Here is a 16,113-nt window from a genome sequence, read left to right as displayed (position 1 = left end):
GACGAATTCAGCTGACCACATGTCCTTGGCGCAGTCAGTTGTGGAAGTGCATTTTGTAAAGATGCCGACTTTTGAGCTTGAAATTACGCCTCAGTTATGTGTTCTTTCTTTCTTTTTTTCTTTCATTCACGCATTAAGTCTGATTTTGTGTCCTTTCTGTCCGTAAATGCGCCCTCTCCCAGCGCCTTTCAGATGGTCTCCAGTAAGGAAAAACAAGAAATCTCTTTGAAGGCATTGCCACCACCACCACCATCACGACCACCGTCTTATCACCTCTCCTCAGACCAGTCTGTGTTTGTGTTTGGTAGATTAGATCAACCCCTTCATTTTTTTTTTTTTTTATTTGTTTTTTTTTTACAACGGGCACTTGCTCGGGCCTGTAATGACTCCAGCTGGACAGTTACATTTGAGGCCTGGATGCACATACCCAAAAGAGTCCGGCCAGGCTGCCAGGATCACACGCTACAACAAAGCGCTGCTTAAAGGCAAAGCCCGCTGTCCTCGGCACGCACATGTGCGCAGTCGGACTTAATAGTTCCCCCCATCTCAATCAGAACGCCCTTCTCCTCGTGCCATGTGGACACATCGCACTTTTTGGGAAAAAAACAACAAGAAAAATCTATTTTATGATACTTGACGCCTAGTTGGGAAATATTGTGCTTAACACTTTAAGGCAGAGAGTGAAATTTAATGCGACTGAGTCTGAATAAATAAAAGATATGGCCTCGTGTGTGTGTGTGTGTGTGTGTGTGTGTGTGTGTGTGCGTGTGTGTGTGCGTGTGTGTGCGCGCGCGCGTGTGCGTGCGTGCGCGCGCATCCCTTTTGAATAAAAACAAGGCGCATCATGCGTCAAAACGCTTTGAGACCCATGAGGACTTTCTACCTTCAGCCTTGAACCCACTGAGAGTATCTTTAACAATCTTCTGTTGTTGTTTTTTGTTTTGTTTTTTCACAATAATGGCCGCTACCTGCACCCACACTGCTCCACCACCATATCCTCGTACTGTTTGTACACCACGTTATTGCCCGAGTCTATGTACAGGATGCTGATAGGGCTGAGTTTGGTGGGCACGCAGCAGCTGGGCGGGGTGCTGTTGGGGTCCATGGAGTTCATGAGCGTCTGTATGATGGCGTGGTTGGTCGGCTCCAGGTGCGACCTCAGGGGGAAGTCGCACACCCCCTCGCAGTGGTAAGCCTCGTAATCCAGGGGTGCAATGATCCAGTCGTCCCAGCCAAGCTCTTTGAAATTCACGTGCAGAGCCTTTTTGCTGCACCTGGATTTGGATTTCTTCCCGTGCCGCTTCCCGTGCCGGTTGCCCAGCGCCGTCCTCCTCCGCCGCCTGGGCCCTTCTCCTTTGGCCCCAGTCAGCGGAGATACCCCCTCCTCCTTTGCCACCTTCACTTCCTTCTCACTGACCGACCTCCGCGACTTGATCTGCTCCTTCATCTCGTTGAACAGGTTCTCCCTCTTCTTGGAGCGGGTGTAGGCCACCAAGATGGCCTTCTCCTGCTGGGACCGGCCGCTCCTGTCCAGCCCCAGCTGCCTCAGGTCGACCTCGGTGTCCGATTTGCCCAGTGTGACCCTTAGCTGGAGGCAAAGCTGGTTCTCCTGCTGATAGTGACGAGAGCGATGGGGGTGGTGATAATGATGCTGGCGCGCTTTAAACACTTCCCACACGTCCAGCACTTCCCAGCCGGCTTTCGTGGAATCCAGCAGGTCCAGGGACCTGGAGTCCAGCAGCTTGTCTGAGCGACAGGGGTAGAGCTGAATGTCGTAGAGGCCCGTCTTCTGCAGGGAAGTCTGCAAATCCCCGGGCGCTCTCCTAAATATCCTTAATTCCGCCCCGACCAGCTCCTCTTTTTCTGAAAGGGTTGAGACATCAAACAGATACTTTTGTCTTCGCAGAGGAGAGTGCAAAAGATCGTCTGCGGGGATAAAAGGAGAAAATAATTGCAGTCAGATTCACTTAGGGTGTACAGTGTTCAGAGGGAGGACGGGAGGGGTGAGAGGAAGGAGGGGGTCGGGGGGTGGGGGGCTCACATTCTCCCACAGAGGCCTTCTCTCTCTTTCTTGTTGTTCAAATGTCCACCCTGGACCTGACTGAAACAAACTGCAGCTGACAAGTCCCCAGTCTGGAGGGGAATTGAAAAAAGAAAACAACTCATACCATTATATGGAACTTAAAACAATTGTTTTTCTCGAAATGACGCCTTTTTAAAACTTTTATAGGGCTAAAGGCGGGATGAAGGTTAAGCTCACAGAGTTTATTTGAAAGCTTCCTTATATAAAATTTGCGGTTTCTTAATTTAATTTCCTGCAAAACGTGCACGTATTTTGAGATGAATTATAAATTCTGTCTTTTTTTTCCCACTTGATATCACATTTCTCCGAAAATCACGGGAATGACGTGAACACTTTTTATAAATATTTTTTTTTCGAACAAAACTCCAGAACAACCTGCCAATATTTGCATTCCGTGCCACTTTTAATCAAAGCCAGTGTATTTTCGCAAAAATACCCACGCTTTCGTTCAACATGCTGACAGACCGATCATTAATTTCCACTTCTCTGGCTGAGCAGAAGAAGCCTGAAACTATTATTTCCCTAAAAGTCTGAGAAGCAGCCAGAGCACCAGAAAAAAATTTATTTAGTTTTCTCTTCTTTTTTCTTTTTTGGAGGAGGGGGAGAGAGATTTATTGCTGAGTCTTGTTTGTAAGAAACCCCCCCGCCCCCCCCCCAAAAAAAAAACAAGGGGCTTTGTGATGCGAAGGGTCCTCAGCGCTGCCAGACACTAACGGACCAAGCGACATACTGTACACTCAGCTGAACAATACACAATTAATGCATTATTCCCCACTGGAGACCCAGGAGGTCAACAAATATTTCATCAAGGCGAAGCAATGAGACTGGAATTTAACACCGAGACAGGCTGCATGAGAAGGTGTTAGCACGTATTCAATTTCTCATTTAATGGAAACATTTTATTTAATTTTGTGTGTGTGTGTGTGTGTGTGTGTGTGTGTGTGTGTGTGTGTGTGTGTGTGTGTGTGTGTGTGTGTGTGTGTGTGTGTGTGTTGAAAGGGGGAAAAACTGCATCTATGGCGAATTTTTTCGCCCTCCCCGGTGCTTTTTACTGTTTTCGAATTTTACCCCAAAGGAGCTTCAACAGTTTCAGTAAAACACAAAAAAGTAATTTAAAAAAAAAGACGAAAAAATGAATTTAGATTTAATATATGAAATGTTAAAGTTTTATTATACAAATATCTCAACATGTTTCAACTGTTTGTGATTTACTGCGCACTTTTTTAGTCAAATCAGTATTTTATCGTGATTCTTTTTATTATTATTATTCATTCATATTATTAAAGTGACTTGGCTAGATCGAAAAGCCCTCGTGGTCTGATTTGTAAAAGTTACTCCATAGAGATATTTAAATGCGGTTGTCAGTTTCCCCTGTGATCTCAGCCGAGTCAGACAGTAAAAGCAGATTGAAACCTTGTGCTCCTTTCAGTGACTTTGCACGTCTGGTTTGCATTACTTTTTTTTATAAGACCTCAAACAGATCGAATACAAGTTCACCAAATAATTAACAGTTCTCAATTCCCATATTCCTCATTAAAGTACTTTCCCTCTTATATTTAATCTCATCCCTGCCAACGACAACATCCCCCTTAAAACGCGAAGGGGACTGTCAGTGACTGACTGCAGGAATTATTTTGTTATTTTTGTAGACAGTTAAAAAAGAAAGTTACAAACTTTTCTTCATTTGAGTATTATACACAAAGCCAATTTTTTCCATTATGCGTAACACGCTTGACGGCGGATAATTGGGGGAGAGTGCGGTAGATTTTATTGCGTGGTTAAAGCCTGCATCCTGTGCACTTTTTTGTGACCTTGTTGGTTGTATCTGAGCAAATGCAAACCATGTTTTTGTCATCTATGCCTGTTTAGAGAGAGAGGGGGATAGAGAGAGGGGGGATAGAGAAAGAGAGCGAGAGAGAGAGGCCAGGCTGCACCATCTGCGCTTTAATGAGTTACCCCAAGTGCCAAAAGTAATTTTCAGAATCGGGTTATTCTTTTCTGATCTTGCCTTTTCTGACCTCCAGGAAACACCGCCTGGTTAATAAGCAAATTTCATCTACCTAAAAAAAATGTAAAAAGTGTGAAAGCAAAAGAAGCTACAGGTCTTTTTTTAAAAAAAAGCTATCTCTGCACGCATGAGTCATGCGCAAAAGTTACTACTTTCCGCGTCAAAAAGCCTTCCCCCGTGTTTCCTGATGGAGGTGATTCAAATAGGGAAATGTCCCAGCTGAGGTTCATTGTGCAGGTTAATTCAGTGCAACACTTTAGGGATGCTGGGAGGAATCCCAGAAGTAACCGAAGGTACTTGAGCTGAAAGAACGGAAAGAAAAATAATTTTCCGTAATTAAAGTGGCGGTGGCAAAAAAAAAGAATACAAACCACTTCACAGCGACGAAACTTCCCTTTCGATTTTTTCCTCTCTCGTCATTTTTTTGGTGATGTGCCCATTGTGGCCGAGTTGGGTCATTATGGGAGAATAGACAGTGTTTGATATGTTATGACATGAAAACTCAATTAGATCACCGAGTTCAAATACTCCAGTCAGCCGTTCGATGCCAAGCAGCTCTCAGAGGGTCCAGCTCGGGGTCACAGCTAGTGACACATCACATCAAAATCACAGGAGAGAGTGAGGCGTTTTTCCTATCAAACCAGCTCACACTGCAAGAAATGGCTGCACGGACGAGCAAAACAAATTTACAATCACCCCAACAAAGTCTCTCTCTTTTTTTGTTTTTTTCTGTCTTAAAAAGAACACGAGCGTGAGAGAACCGCTTTTATTTTCATTGCGCATTTTTGGTTGCTTTCTATGAACTTGAAATACATCTATTTAAAAATCAATTTTCTTGACAAGCGAAGAAAAACATTTGATTATTAGTTAAATCATTTCAATTGCGCATCATTGGGGCTGATATGCTTCCACGGAACAGCTCAGGATGGACATTTTTTGCAGCGCGCAGTCTGCGTCCTGGAGCCGAGGCTCGGAGTGTTTCAGACAGGAGGGGACGCAAACAAAGATAGCTTTTATTTCTCCCTCAAAGATTAACTCGGCGTATGTCCCCTTGTGTGTGTTGGATGTGTTAGTGTTTATCAGATTGTGTTTGTTCTCGCGGGCCGGTCAAATCACTTGGTTACACACGTTAACTGAGCCAAACACCTGCTTCTCACACCGACCCGCTTCTTCCCCCGGCCCTCCCAGCCCCTCTTTGTCAGAACAAGTTGGTCAAACTGGGCACCATGAAGGCAACAGATTCCACGCTTTAATATATGTGGGACTGGGGTGCTTGCGTTTGAAACTCGGATAATTATTTAAGGATTCCTGGGTAAAAGAACCGAACACGAAACTCACAGCAAGTGTTTTAAGTTGGGGGGGGCAAAAGTTCTCTGTGTTCACGTGGAGGTTGGGAGCGGGGATAGCTTTTGCTACAGCCTGCATTGACAGTGATTTACAGCTTTCATCTAGAGAGCGCCTCAATTAGTGTTTTACTGTCGTGTTGCCCAGAGGTTAATTTAAGTGTAATATAATACTCGAAAGAAAAGTTATATGTTTCAGTCAACCGTGGGGAAAACACATCCAAAAATAAATAAATAAATAACCACGAAAATCAGCGCAGTGTTCAGGAGCAATGAATAAACCTGCAACTTTCAAATCTTTGCTTTTGTTCAGCACATTTTTTAAGAATCTCACTGGATACTGTGTGCGTAAAAGTCCGCCTGCACGGTGCTTTAAAGTGTGCGTAAAAGCAGCTTGTTCTTCACTCGTTATGCGTTACTGTCATTTCTTAGCAACATTTTAACAACCTCTACAAGGAGAATATTAAACCCGTCTGAAGGTGGGTGGGGGAGTGGGGGGGGACTGTGCCACAAAATTATGCAAGACTGAGCTGATGGAGACAGCAGCTGAAAGAAACCAACCTGTTCCTCTGTCCACAAAACTTGTTATGGTGTTGGCAGATTTAGAAGAGCGGAAAAAGCTGGCGTTTAGTCCGAGTTTCTCTGCAGCAGAGTATGTCCTGTATATGGAGAGCATGTACTCATGCGGAACAATAGCGTCCTTTAGATCTTCTTTGTGGTGTCCCGCGACAGGATGAGAGGACGCGAAGATGTCTTTTAGGAATTTGGAAGAGCTTTGTCCATCCTGGTGTGGGATCCTGGCACCCCTGTTCCTCCTCGGCGCAGAGGGAGAGATGATAGCAGCAGACTGGAAACACGGTATATTCCCAAGGAAAACAAGGAGGAGGCCCAGATATATCGTAATGACTCGAAATGCGTCCATGGCTGGAACATTCACCGGGAGATGTTAATAAACTCAATTTTTTCCCTCCCCCGCGCAGTGAAGTTAAATTCGAGGAGCTGCGTGAGCCAGAGATGGTGTGCGCTTCAGGGTCTGAGAGCAGCTAACTTTTGCGCTCTCCGGCCGCACCAGAAGAAGTGCGTTTTTCGCTCTGGACTCCACACAAGAGCGGAGACTGTTGGGCCGAAAAGAAACACGCCCACATGGTGGCTCAGTGCAGGGCTTCCCAAACAATTTTATGTCACAGACGTACTATAAAGCGTGCATGCTAGAGGACAGAGTGAAAGGGGGAAATAACAGTGTGGGAAGGTTTGGAATGTTTTTTGATTTATCAGTGAGTAAAATGCGTGCACGTGATAAATCTGATTTACTGTGAATGGCAAAAACTCGAGTTGTAACATTTTTGACATTTCTGTCTGTAGCTTGGAGCTCTTTTAAGGTAGTGGATTCAAAATGTAACGCAAAGTATTTACACGTCTCTGCTATTAAATAGTGCAGCTATTTTCTCTGCAGCACAATTACTCATTGCATGGTATGGTCTCAAACACAGAGAGTGAAATGTTACAATTAACCCCATAGTCTGGGTTAGTTGTAACATATCCTGGGGGTGAAATGTAACGCAATGAAATAAGGGTACTGACAAAATCTTAAAATGTAATCTTTTTTATTCAACACCTGAATGCGCTTAGATCTAGTTATGTAGCTATGTGTGTGTGTGACAGAATGCAGAAATCTAGCGTTTGAACATATACCAACCCCTAAAAAAAAGACAAATTATGGAATTTTCAACAACTGAAAATTTGATTAATTGTGGTTGGTCTTTCTTGAGTTTGGCCTCATTGGCTCAGTGGGCATTGTAACCTACAACTCTTGCACCAACCTTTGAACATAACAATGAAGCTGAATTACCGTTTTCATGGCTTACCTTGGTGTGGTTTGCAAAGTGCTTCAGAGAGATGAAGAAGTCTGTTTCTTGGACCCATCCTGATTTATTTCCACTACCAGTACTTCCTACTGGCCCATCTCTGACAAAGTGTTCTGCATAACGTATGCGTGGGAACACAAACATCGGAGGAATTGTGTTGCCAATGGCATTAACCGCATATACAAAGGTGACCAGTGAACCTCTCTGCTGATGTCATTACCCCAACTTGTTTAATATAAGTTAAAGTAATAGTGTGGTAAGTTGTAAAATCTGCATTATTGTTACAACTAACCCAGACTGTTGCTGTTACAACTGACCCAGACTCCTATAGCCATGAACTAGCTAACATTACAGCCAACGGCTAAAACATTAGCACTAAAGACCTACACAGAATATATCCCCATAGACATACAAATAACATAATTTAAGTTTGATGAGTTTAACTGCAAAGCAGACAATGCTATTAGAAATTGAAATAAACTTGCTTTTTGGCATACAAATTACTTTTTTTCTTCTTAAATTGTCCGTGTTTGCCAAAATGTGCTAATTTTTCACATGTGATAGAAGAACTGAATTGGGCATGTACAGGATGAGTCACATCATTTGAAACTTAGCCCTGACTGGAGAAATTGAAAGTGTTACAACTGACCGACGTTACAACTATCCCCGGTCTCCCCTATCTAATTTTGTGGATGAAATTATATGAGACATTTCACTGTTTCCTCTTATTAGCCTGTGTTTTTTTCACTGGCAAGTTTGAAAAATTAAGCGTAGGCCTTGTCAAATTTGAGAAACACTGGAAGGGACTAACAGCCCTCCTTATCGGTAAGTCTGACAGCGTGAAAGCTTCCAAGGACGATGACGTTAGATTAGAGTTTAAGCGCAGATACGCTGAAGACACAAACGAAGTGATCGTAAAGTTGCGACATTTTTTAAAGAAATCTTTAAAGATTATTCATATTTTACAAAAAATATACCAAATGTAGGGAAAACTAACTTTCAGGATAAATATCATTTGATGATTTCTTTCTTTTTCCGTTTTTACTTTAATGACTGAGTAGGCGTAGGTTTTCAGAGGCAGAAATGTCATTAAATAACCAGAGCCGAAAAGGTTCCTGGGTTTAAATGTAACTCAGTGGTGTGAACATTGTAAAGTTAAAACGCTCAGCCTCGGCGTAGAGCCCTTCAAATGATTTCGTCGAGACTCTGCTGACCTCCAATGGCCTCTAGCGTACATTACAAGAGGGAGGGAAGACGTTTCCCACGTCCGCGAACAGAACAGAGACCAACGTGGGAGTAGCTAAGGGTTAAAATGTAATTGGTGTTGAAACTTTTATTCGTGATTAGCTTTCACTCAAACCTAGCCACTTGTTTTAAAGCAGAGCAGACTGTGAGACAGAGTTTGGTGATGGAGGGGATTTTTTTTCCTACTCTGGTCAGTAAGAGTAGATATCCTTACTGTGGTCATCTCGGGTGCGCAGTTCTTGTCATGAGCAGCTGCTTTTCAAGATTTTTGTTGGCAAGAGGCAACTATCAGAAAAAAGCAGTTGTCCTCAAAGGAACTTTTAGCAGACAGTGAGAGGACTGCATCATGGTCCAGTTAAAATAAACAAGGATTATTTTGAACTGTGAATCATGCAAAGCTACTCTAGTAGAGTCTGGGAACAAAAATATGTCAGTGGAGATGAGCACAATTGCCCCCCTTTAAAGAGATCATTCCAGATATTTGTGTAAATGTATTTACAACACATAAGGTCAGAAGCATCATAGTTTTGATTCAGATTTTGCATTGAGTTTCCCAGGCCTTATCTTGTCTGTCTCTTTGCATTAGTAGCAAACAGAAGAAAATTATCATAATGGCGAAAGACTCCAGTGTTATCCCAAACATCAGAATCAGACAGCTAATGATGATCAGAACAAATAAACTTATCAACAAAGGAAGGAGATGTGTGTTTGGGTAATGATTTCTCTGTTGTAACAATGCTTCTTAGCAAACAGTTCTACACTGTTGGAAAACCTGTTTATTTCCTTAAATGGTGCCACATTTGTAAGTACAATGAATTTGTGGGTTTTGTCCGTTAAAAACTTGACAAATCTTCTCTGTCATTGCTAAACAGCTTATTCTGTTGTTGACGACAATCAGGTGATTAGCATCTGATTAGCAACACCTGTGAGTATGGATCCTGCCACAGTATCAGTTGGTGTTTGTTCTGATAAGTGTTGGTTCTGAGCATATTATGTTTGATATGGTCTACACCATGGGGCAACTTCAAGCCAGTGTTTCACAAAACCAAGTTTCAGCATTTTCTGGTACCATCTTGAGACTGAAGGCCACGTTCCATTTAACAGGAGATGTCAGAGACAGACGGACCAGACGATCTGGAACAGACTGCACACAGTCAATCTCCAGGCTCATAGGCCTGCCAGGAGACCTGCCATGACTGTCCTTCACTGTTAGGTCCATTTGTGGTGGACCTTGTGAAACTTGAGCTTGTGGAGGAATGTTATGTTCAGTGATGAGTCCTAATTCTGTTTACAGCGGTTGGATAATCAGGTAGTATGGAGAAGATCCGGAGAACGCTATGCTGATTGCTGCACTGATAGGGTAACAAGGCTTATCATCACTGGAGATGATCTCAATGCCGCGAGATGAGATTCTACAATCAGTGTCAGTCCCATATCTCCACAGTCTGTAAACAAACTCTGTCCTCCAGGATGACAATGCTTACCCCCACAGATTGGGGTTTATCAGAGACTACCTCCAGAATTTTGGAGTGCCCGCCTGCAGTCCTGACCTCAACCTTATTGAACACTTTTGACCAAACACAAATTCCTTTGTTTTGTGCTTAGTTTGTTTAGTCTCGGCTGTCTGGCTTCCATATACATTGATAAACTATGCTAATGGTAGTTACTGTTCTGAAAATACTGAATATTGCCCCCTTAGTCTTGTTGATTTAATGATTTATTGATAGTAACTATTGCAATGGCAGGTCTCTGTAAGGTCACAAGTGTTGTTCGCAGGATCCTATATGCTTCAGTTCAAAATAGATCCTAATAAAAACCTGCCCATATCTGTGCTCCCTTTAAATCATTAAAAAAAATCTTTTTTTTAATTTAGAATTTACCACAAACAAAAATATACATTTTTTTTTGATAAGGAACATAAAGTAAGACACAACCTATAAAAACACAAGTAAACAAACAGGTGTACCATCTAGTTAACACACACACACACACACATACATACATATATATCTATCTATCTAGCTATATAGCAGTTCAAAAATATGACATACAGGATTACAGAGGTTCAAACAAATTCGGGTCGCCTTGACAAAATGTAATGTTTCCATTTGTCCCAAATCTCAACAAACGTGTCATACTGAAATCTGTGCGAGAAGGTAATTTTTTTACATTTTAAACAACCCATAGACCGTCTCGTGCCAGTCATTTAGTGATGGAATTTTCACACTTAGCCATTTCTGAGTGATAGTCTTTCGGGCAGCCAGACTCAAAATGCCATATAACAGCTTGGTCACTTTATCCACATTTACTGAGTATAAAAATCCGTATTGCTTAACTGGTATTGATCTTTTACTGATTGGAAGTCCCTAAGAGTTCCCTTATCATAAAACATACAGTATGCCGTTAAGCCTTGTCCTACCCAGTTTTTATATCTCGCATCTATTTTATTGGGTAAAAAAATCAAGATCATAAGAGCACCATCTTAAGATCCTGGTCTCTTCATTCCAATCATTCTTGTTAAGAAATTGTAACCAAAGCTTTAAAGGCAAGTTAATCCATTGGTTTCCTTGATTAATTTGTTTTTTAATAAGTGTCACATCCCCTAAGTTTGCCTGAATTGGAAAATCTCTTGAGGCAACTATTTCTATTTCTTTCCATCTTGCTTGGTAGTCTACATTGCACCAACACACTAGGGTCCTCAGTTGAGCTGAAACATAGTAATCTTTCAAACATGGGAACCCCAACCCCCCTTTATCTTTATAGCCAGCTAGTTTGGTACTTGATTCATGATCTTTTCCCCTGTCATATGAACCTGGAAATTATTTTGTCCCACTCCTGAAATTGTTAAGTTCCATCTTTTAATAGCCTCATTTATTTTATAGCACAAAGGTTTCAAATTTGCATGATATATTTTTGAGAGATCTTTAGGGATACTTACTCCAAGATACTTAATTTGCTCCAAATCCCAATTCAAGTTAGCTTTGGACTTAATTTCCTGATTTGACTTATAATTAAAAGTTAAAATCTGAGTCTTCGATATATTAAGTTTATAACCTGATATTGAGCTAAAGGTCTCCAGAAGTGATAACAGCTTGGGGAAGGTAACATTTGACCCTTTAAATCATTTTAAATCACATTTATAGCAGGACGGTGAACAAAACGTTAGGACACTGAAACTGCTTCAGCTACATTAAAGTGCTACTATTACTTTCCCTCCTGTTTCATGTCGAGCTGCTCTTTGTGGAGTAGGCCTGTGAGGGCAAAAATGGTAGTTGATTTTAAACGCGCATACGCTCAGCTGTTCTGTTTACCATCTTTAAATAAAGCATCACTGCCCACCGAGCTTCAGTGTCTTCTTGTTCCAGCAGAGGTCCTCCGTGATACAAGACAAACTCCTGCTTAGAGGTGGCACGCTGGCATCTTAGTCACTGTGCTGTGTTTCCATTTAGAATCCACTTTAAAACGACTGGAATTAGCTGATGAAAATCCAAATAAATGAGGTAAGACAAAAACATTAACAGTCGAGTTATTTCACCGCGCTCAAAGTTTTATTTTTATGTCTGTCACTCTGATTTCAGCACATTTGCCAGTCAGCGGCGTGACAAAAACACTGTTTTATGTATGTGTGTGTTTGCAGAATCTGTAAACGTTACGGCATGAATGGCATTTAAAGCGCCAGCGTCGTATTTCAATCGGCCTCAGTTTCAGCACCATGGAGAGCCAACAGGCCCCGACAGCAAGTCAGCAGACAGTGTTTACCTTCATGTACATATTCGAGAAAGAAAAAAAAACAACCTTCTGTATGTGTACAGCAGATGACATTTTTATATCTGGTATTTAAACGGTTCTAACTTGTATCCGTTGGGATGGTTTTAAGGAATGCCGCAAATCCGTGCAGGGAATGTAAAATCTTAGATGATATGGTTTCGATCGATGTTAAATCCTGTTAAATCTAGTTTTGCAGTGTCGGGGGGACGTGGTATTATAATATAGCATACTATTGCATCATGTGCATTTCTAAGAATAATGTATAGACTAAAGTGTATGTAAAATTGAAACGTGGACAGCACGCAGTGTACTGCTGTACAAAGTCCATATCGCTACACGGTGGGGGGGGGCTTCGGTGGTTAAGTAACGCCCCGCTCGTTATGTAACACACTTGGGATGGCGGGCACTTTATTGCGCGCGCACAGTCAGTGGTCTCACTTCTTGCCCAATCGCGTGCGTCGTCAGTCTGCACTCAGCTCTCATCCGCACAACATCCACACAGCAGCGCGTAGGCTGGCACCACCAGCAGAGGAACGACCCTTTGTGCTTCACCCAAACTGACGCGCATCCTTCTGAGAGACATCACCGTTTAACGTCACCGTCCACCATCCAGGCAGGTGTTGTTGTGTTTTGATCCTCTTATTGAAAACCATGTCGCATCAAATACGTGTTAGCCTCTAAAAATCTTCCCTTAAAACTATTTTAGGAATGGCAGCAGGTGGGGAGGGGTGGAGCTGTTTACAAGTTCAGGAGCGAGTCTTCTTTAGATTTTTTTCTCCAATCATGATATTTTTGCCTATGCGCATAAATATGACATGTTGGATGAAATCTGTCCACCCCATGCTTGAAGTTGTTTACAGCCAGAGACGTCCTGTAGCTGACTCCGCACATCGTTATCATGGAGACATGTCAGCGCCTAAGGTAAACATTCCCAGAAACTGCGGGGGCGCCACATGAAACAAAACAAAAATCCCACGGCTGGATGCGATAGGATAAAAATGTAAATCGAGCAACTATTAAATGGTTATATGAAAAGAACCGCTTTATTTGTTGGTACGATATTATCTAAATAGGCTTTATAGTACTCGGTTTAAAAAAAGAAAAGGAAAAATGGATTTTGAAGGGAGCTGTGGTAAACAAAGGGAGGCATGTAAACACATGGTGCGCTGTCCGAGGGTTTATTAATGATGGTTTAAATGGCTGCTCAAATTCTCTTTTATTTTGGGTGTGTTGACAGCACTGGAAAGACATGCAAACGAAAATGATCGCCACTATATGGAGAATAATTCTGTTGACTGTGGTTTTCTTTTGCATAAACACATCTTCTGTACTGGCTGGAAGCTATTTTACCAAAAGTCACTTTTAGTTTCAGAATGCTTCATGCTGAAAGTGAAAGTCACTTCCAAGCACTGACATCATGCATTTATGATGCAGTCTGTTTAAGGGTTGGTGGGCTTAAAATAAAAGTGGCAGGTATGACATGTGACTCAGCAGAGAGATTGAAATCATTCAATTGAATCTTTCCTTTTTTTTATTTCAGCAAAGGGAGGGGGAACAAGAGTCAACACCAGCTGGTTTTCACAGAAATCAAGCAATTTTAATGCCTCAGTAATAAACACAGCAAATGTACCGACTGCATTATGACGTTAATGTCAAAGTGGAATGAGAAGCTTCGCATTAGTTCATGTGTGTCACCACCATTATGAAAAAACACATACTCTGGGATGGATTAAGGGAATTATTATTGACGCCCACTCCATGCTGTTTTAAAACAACACCATCTGGATGAGGGGAGTAGCTCCAGTGGAGGCTTAAAGACTTGTTTACTTGTATCCCACTGACAGTTCTTATAAAACATCCTTTCCCAGTTCATCTTCTTACTAAATCAGCAACCTCCCATGAAGTTTGTTTGGAATACAGTTTTTTAAATTATTATTTATTTATTTTTGGATTGATTATTGTTCATATATGCAGGCAATTTGGCTGTTTGTTGCTTAAAGGGAGTCTTTGCACCTTAGGCAGTTCTTAGCCTCTTACTCAGCAGGTAGCCAATCAACTTTGTCTAGAGACAAGTAAAGGATCGAATGTATGGGTGCGAGTGGAAAGACTTGGCCGCAGTCAAATCATCAAATATGGGTATACCACAGATGGATGGGCAGGAATCAGTGTCAACACAATGTAACACAATACTACAAAACCAAGGTGCGTACAGTTCAAATAAAAACAACCTCAAGCAAAGCTAAGTAGAAAAAAGGAACCAGCAAATCTCTTTAGTTCATTTAACCAGGTAGTTTCAGTGCATAGGCTTATTCTGACTGAGACGTTTGACAGGAGCTATATATTTACAATGAAAGTCATTATAGCCAATCGTAAAGCTAAAACACCCAGCATCATCAGCAGACTGTCAGAATCCACTGAGACCACTCTTTTTCCAGCCAATTGTTATTAAGACACTACATTCAAAACTGAAAACCTCAGCCTCTGAGAGATACTAGAAAGGAAGTCAAAAGATCAATAAAGTCATGTCGAGTCAGGGAACCATGGATGCCTTTGCTTTGCATAACGTCAGTCCATTCGGTGGCATCACCTCCAAAATTTGTCATCCTGGTAGCGGTGCTTCCTAATAGTTGTTTAGACACCACATTTCAGTCAGCACCAAAACTGTCAGACAGGCTGACACCACCATCCACATTTCCTCTTGACCACACCCTTTTTGATTGAAAAATCACACATCTCATCTTCTCTGCTCAGCTCTTGTTTCAGTTTATCCACATCCAGGTTTGTCTTTTAGTTGTTTGTTTTACCTTTAAAACCCATTAATGAGAGCCACAGTTAAAAGAAAATCCATTAAAAATATAAAAATATAAATATTCATTGATCTCATCAAATCAGTGGCACGATGCTCCGTAAACACGCTGGCTAGAGTACACAATGTTCATTCAGTCTGAGGAAAGCATCGAGCAGCTGAATGGTACCTCCCCTTCAACACTTCCAGATATTTCATCAGCGAAGGGCTGAGTAGGATGAGCAGCAGAAGCCTTCACTCTGTGCACATTCATACATAACTGGTTCCTTCTAGCTCGACTCTTTCGCACAGCTTATCCCCTTCAGTTGCTATGACTGTTGCTAGGGCACGGCAGCAGTCGCCCGGCCCTGCTTGGTGCCTATAATCTGATTCTGCCATGCTATTGCACCGGGCTTTTGTGTATTACTACAGCGAAGGATGAAATTGTGGATGCCTGAAAACCAAAAGAATAAAAGTGTAAGATAAAGTGGTGCAGTACAATTCAGAACACGTCAGTCTATTTTTGAAGAAGATGAAAGTGGAGTTTGAGTCCTGAGACTCTGTGTTCTAATTTTGCAGTTCAGTTTGGTCCTTTGTGGGTTGGAAAGGAGGATTTTGCACACTTCTGGGCTACTCATTAATGGATAATAGGTCGTATTGGGTCCTTAGTTTTGCAAAGGCAGGTGATCGAAGTACTTTTCTTTTTAATGTAGGAGGGGGGAAGGTGAGATCAGAGCCAAAGGATGCGACAGCAGCACACAGGCCCTGGGGTCAATGACATAATTCCCAATGCCACCCCCAAAAAAGAATCTGTATGTACTTATGCAACTGACCCCCTTACTCGAGGGTGCTGAGAGGCAATCAACAGGCAAGAGGAACTAAAGTAATTTTGTAAAGTTTATTCAAGCGTGAGAGAAGATCTGCATTATTTAGCTATGGAGCATCAATAAAAAATGCTTCTCTCTTGTTTAAATGTGCATGTACAAAAAAAAGTTCAGCGTTAGACCAGAGTTCCC

General features: G+C 42.0%; 1 protein-coding gene across 1 annotated transcript; it reads right to left on the bottom strand.

Moving 5' to 3' along the window:
- Positions 1-964: 964 nt before the first annotated feature.
- On the bottom strand, positions 965-6,356 carry gdf6a (growth differentiation factor 6a). The gene is made up of 2 exons (XM_085365108.1): positions 5,996-6,356; positions 965-1,926 (listed from the first exon to the last, which is right to left on the bottom strand). The coding sequence occupies exons 1-2, from the start codon at positions 6,354-6,356 to the stop codon at positions 965-967; spliced, it is 1,323 nt and encodes a 440-aa protein (XP_085221234.1).
- Between the last annotated feature and the right edge of the window lie 9,757 nt (positions 6,357-16,113).

The sequence above is a fragment of the Diplotaxodon limnothrissa genome, linkage group LG11 (assembly GCF_057381915.1).
Source record: "Diplotaxodon limnothrissa isolate DT_005_m linkage group LG11, D_limnothrissa_male_GT1.1, whole genome shotgun sequence".
NCBI classification, from domain to species: Eukaryota; Metazoa; Chordata; class Actinopteri; order Cichliformes; family Cichlidae; genus Diplotaxodon; species Diplotaxodon limnothrissa.
This window is presented reverse-complemented; position numbering and strand designations above follow the sequence as displayed.

Bases quoted from the DNA above. Each gene is read 5' to 3' on its own strand.
- gdf6a (XM_085365108.1), bottom strand. From the start codon at position 6,356: ATGGACGCATTTCGAGTCATTACGATATATCTGGGCCTCCTCCTTGTT. The intron at 1,927-5,995 runs GTTGGTTTCTTT...TTATCCCCGCAG, and splicing joins TTTTGTGGACAGAGGAACAG to ACGATCTTTTGCACTCTCCT.